The 1,405-nt window shown below is 31.2% G+C and overlaps 1 protein-coding gene across 1 annotated transcript; it reads left to right on the forward strand.

The window, feature by feature from the left end:
- Positions 1–447: 447 nt before the first annotated feature.
- Positions 448–1,084, forward strand: LOC129916783 (uncharacterized). Its single transcript, XM_055996917.1, has 3 exons — positions 448–642; positions 729–859; positions 943–1,084. Exons 1-3 carry the CDS (start codon positions 513–515, stop codon positions 1,006–1,008), a joined length of 327 nt encoding a protein of 108 aa, XP_055852892.1. The 5' UTR covers positions 448–512; the 3' UTR covers positions 1,009–1,084.
- The last annotated feature ends 321 nt before the right edge of the window (positions 1,085–1,405 follow it).

Genomic DNA, 1,405 nt, shown 5'->3' on the forward strand with positions numbered 1-1,405 from the left:
ATTAAACTGTACAGAGTCCATAAACCAAGACAGTTCAAGAAGTACTAATTTATTACTAAAAACTGTATGATTTTCGCCAAAAACTAATGCATGTTCAACAGCTGTTTGTTTATTAGTTTTGATAAGTTTTTTTTTCTTTGCAATAAATCATACGGTCATGACAATCTATACAACCAATAATATGTTTCCGAATAAAAATGATGATAAGCATGAATTAACTATAAACAAATATATATTTGTTCTGTGTTTTAAGTCCAAAGATGATAAACCATTATTTGCGGCACGATTAAATTAGTATCTAATCACTTTTTTTTTTTTTTTTTTTTTTTGATAACCATTGAACCTTAGGTCCCATATACCTGCCTTTTTTTTTAAATCGAAGAAATAAAATTGTGATAAGAAAAAAAAAAAAAAGACAAAATTTAATTATAAATAGTGCAACAATGAATTTGAAAATTTAGTTCCTTTGTATTCACCAAGAAGCCCAGAACAAAACACACACTCATTCCAAAATGAACAGCCAAGTTATTATTGAGAAAATCGTCGAAAAGATGAAGGCCGTCGATCCATCGAAGAGGACCATCTTTGTCATTTACCAAATTAATTTTACCAAAGCTGATGGAACTCCATCAAAGAGTTTTGGTAAGAAACGAAGAGTTAAAACTAATTTAACAAAAGAATAATTCATTAAGGACAACACAATAATTCTCCTCTATCTCTAATTTAAGTGCTGGACTTGAAGGACCTCAAGATCTATGAAGGCAAGGTTGACAATGCCGATGGTGAATTGACTGTTGTGGATGAAGATTTCTATGCTTTGGCATCTAAGAAAATTTCTTTTGATGACTTCGTTGCAAGCGTAAGTTTAGTTGCTGCTGTTTTCAAGGGTTTTTAGAGATAAACTTGATTTTGTAAAATGAAATGTTTCTATTCTATTTATAGGGAAAGGCTAAGATGAGTGGAGATTTGAGTGCCCTGAAAACACTTGTGGAGAAATTCTACGCTTAAGTTTACTCTTGTATTGAATGAATAAGGATTTTTCTATGGAATGACTTGAAATAAAAATAAAAAAGAAATGATAAAAGTTTGTTGTTTTGTGTTGGAAGGTGAAGGAGAAATTTCTATTTCAATTTCAAGTTCAATGAGTTTCAGTAAGTGAGTTTTCTAGTTTAAGGGAGTTATTGTTTTGTTGAAGAGAGAAATGCGAAAAGTGGGAGTTGAATAGAGAAAGTTAGAGGGGATGCAAGAGGTGGAACGTTACGTTACCACTTCACAGAGGAAAGTTAATTAAGGAACCCTGTTTACTACCTTTTTTATTTCGTTAGTACCTTCCAAATCAGAAAATATTCGATCACATTTTCACTTCTGTATCAAATGTCCATGAACATCAAATCCCAACTTTCCA

Source organism: Episyrphus balteatus, chromosome 3, assembly GCF_945859705.1.
Source record: "Episyrphus balteatus chromosome 3, idEpiBalt1.1, whole genome shotgun sequence".
Classification (NCBI taxonomy): domain Eukaryota; kingdom Metazoa; phylum Arthropoda; class Insecta; order Diptera; family Syrphidae; genus Episyrphus; species Episyrphus balteatus.

What these genes read in the sequence shown, in the direction of transcription:
- LOC129916783 (XM_055996917.1), top strand. Translation starts at nt 513, where the DNA reads ATGAACAGCCAAGTTATTATTGAGAAAATCGTCGAAAAGATGAAGGCC. An exon ending in AACTCCATCAAAGAGTTTTG is followed by an intron (nt 643 to 728) that starts GTAAGAAACGAA and finishes CTCTAATTTAAG; the next exon opens with TGCTGGACTTGAAGGACCTC. An exon ending in TTGATGACTTCGTTGCAAGC is followed by an intron (nt 860 to 942) that starts GTAAGTTTAGTT and finishes TTCTATTTATAG; the next exon opens with GGAAAGGCTAAGATGAGTGG.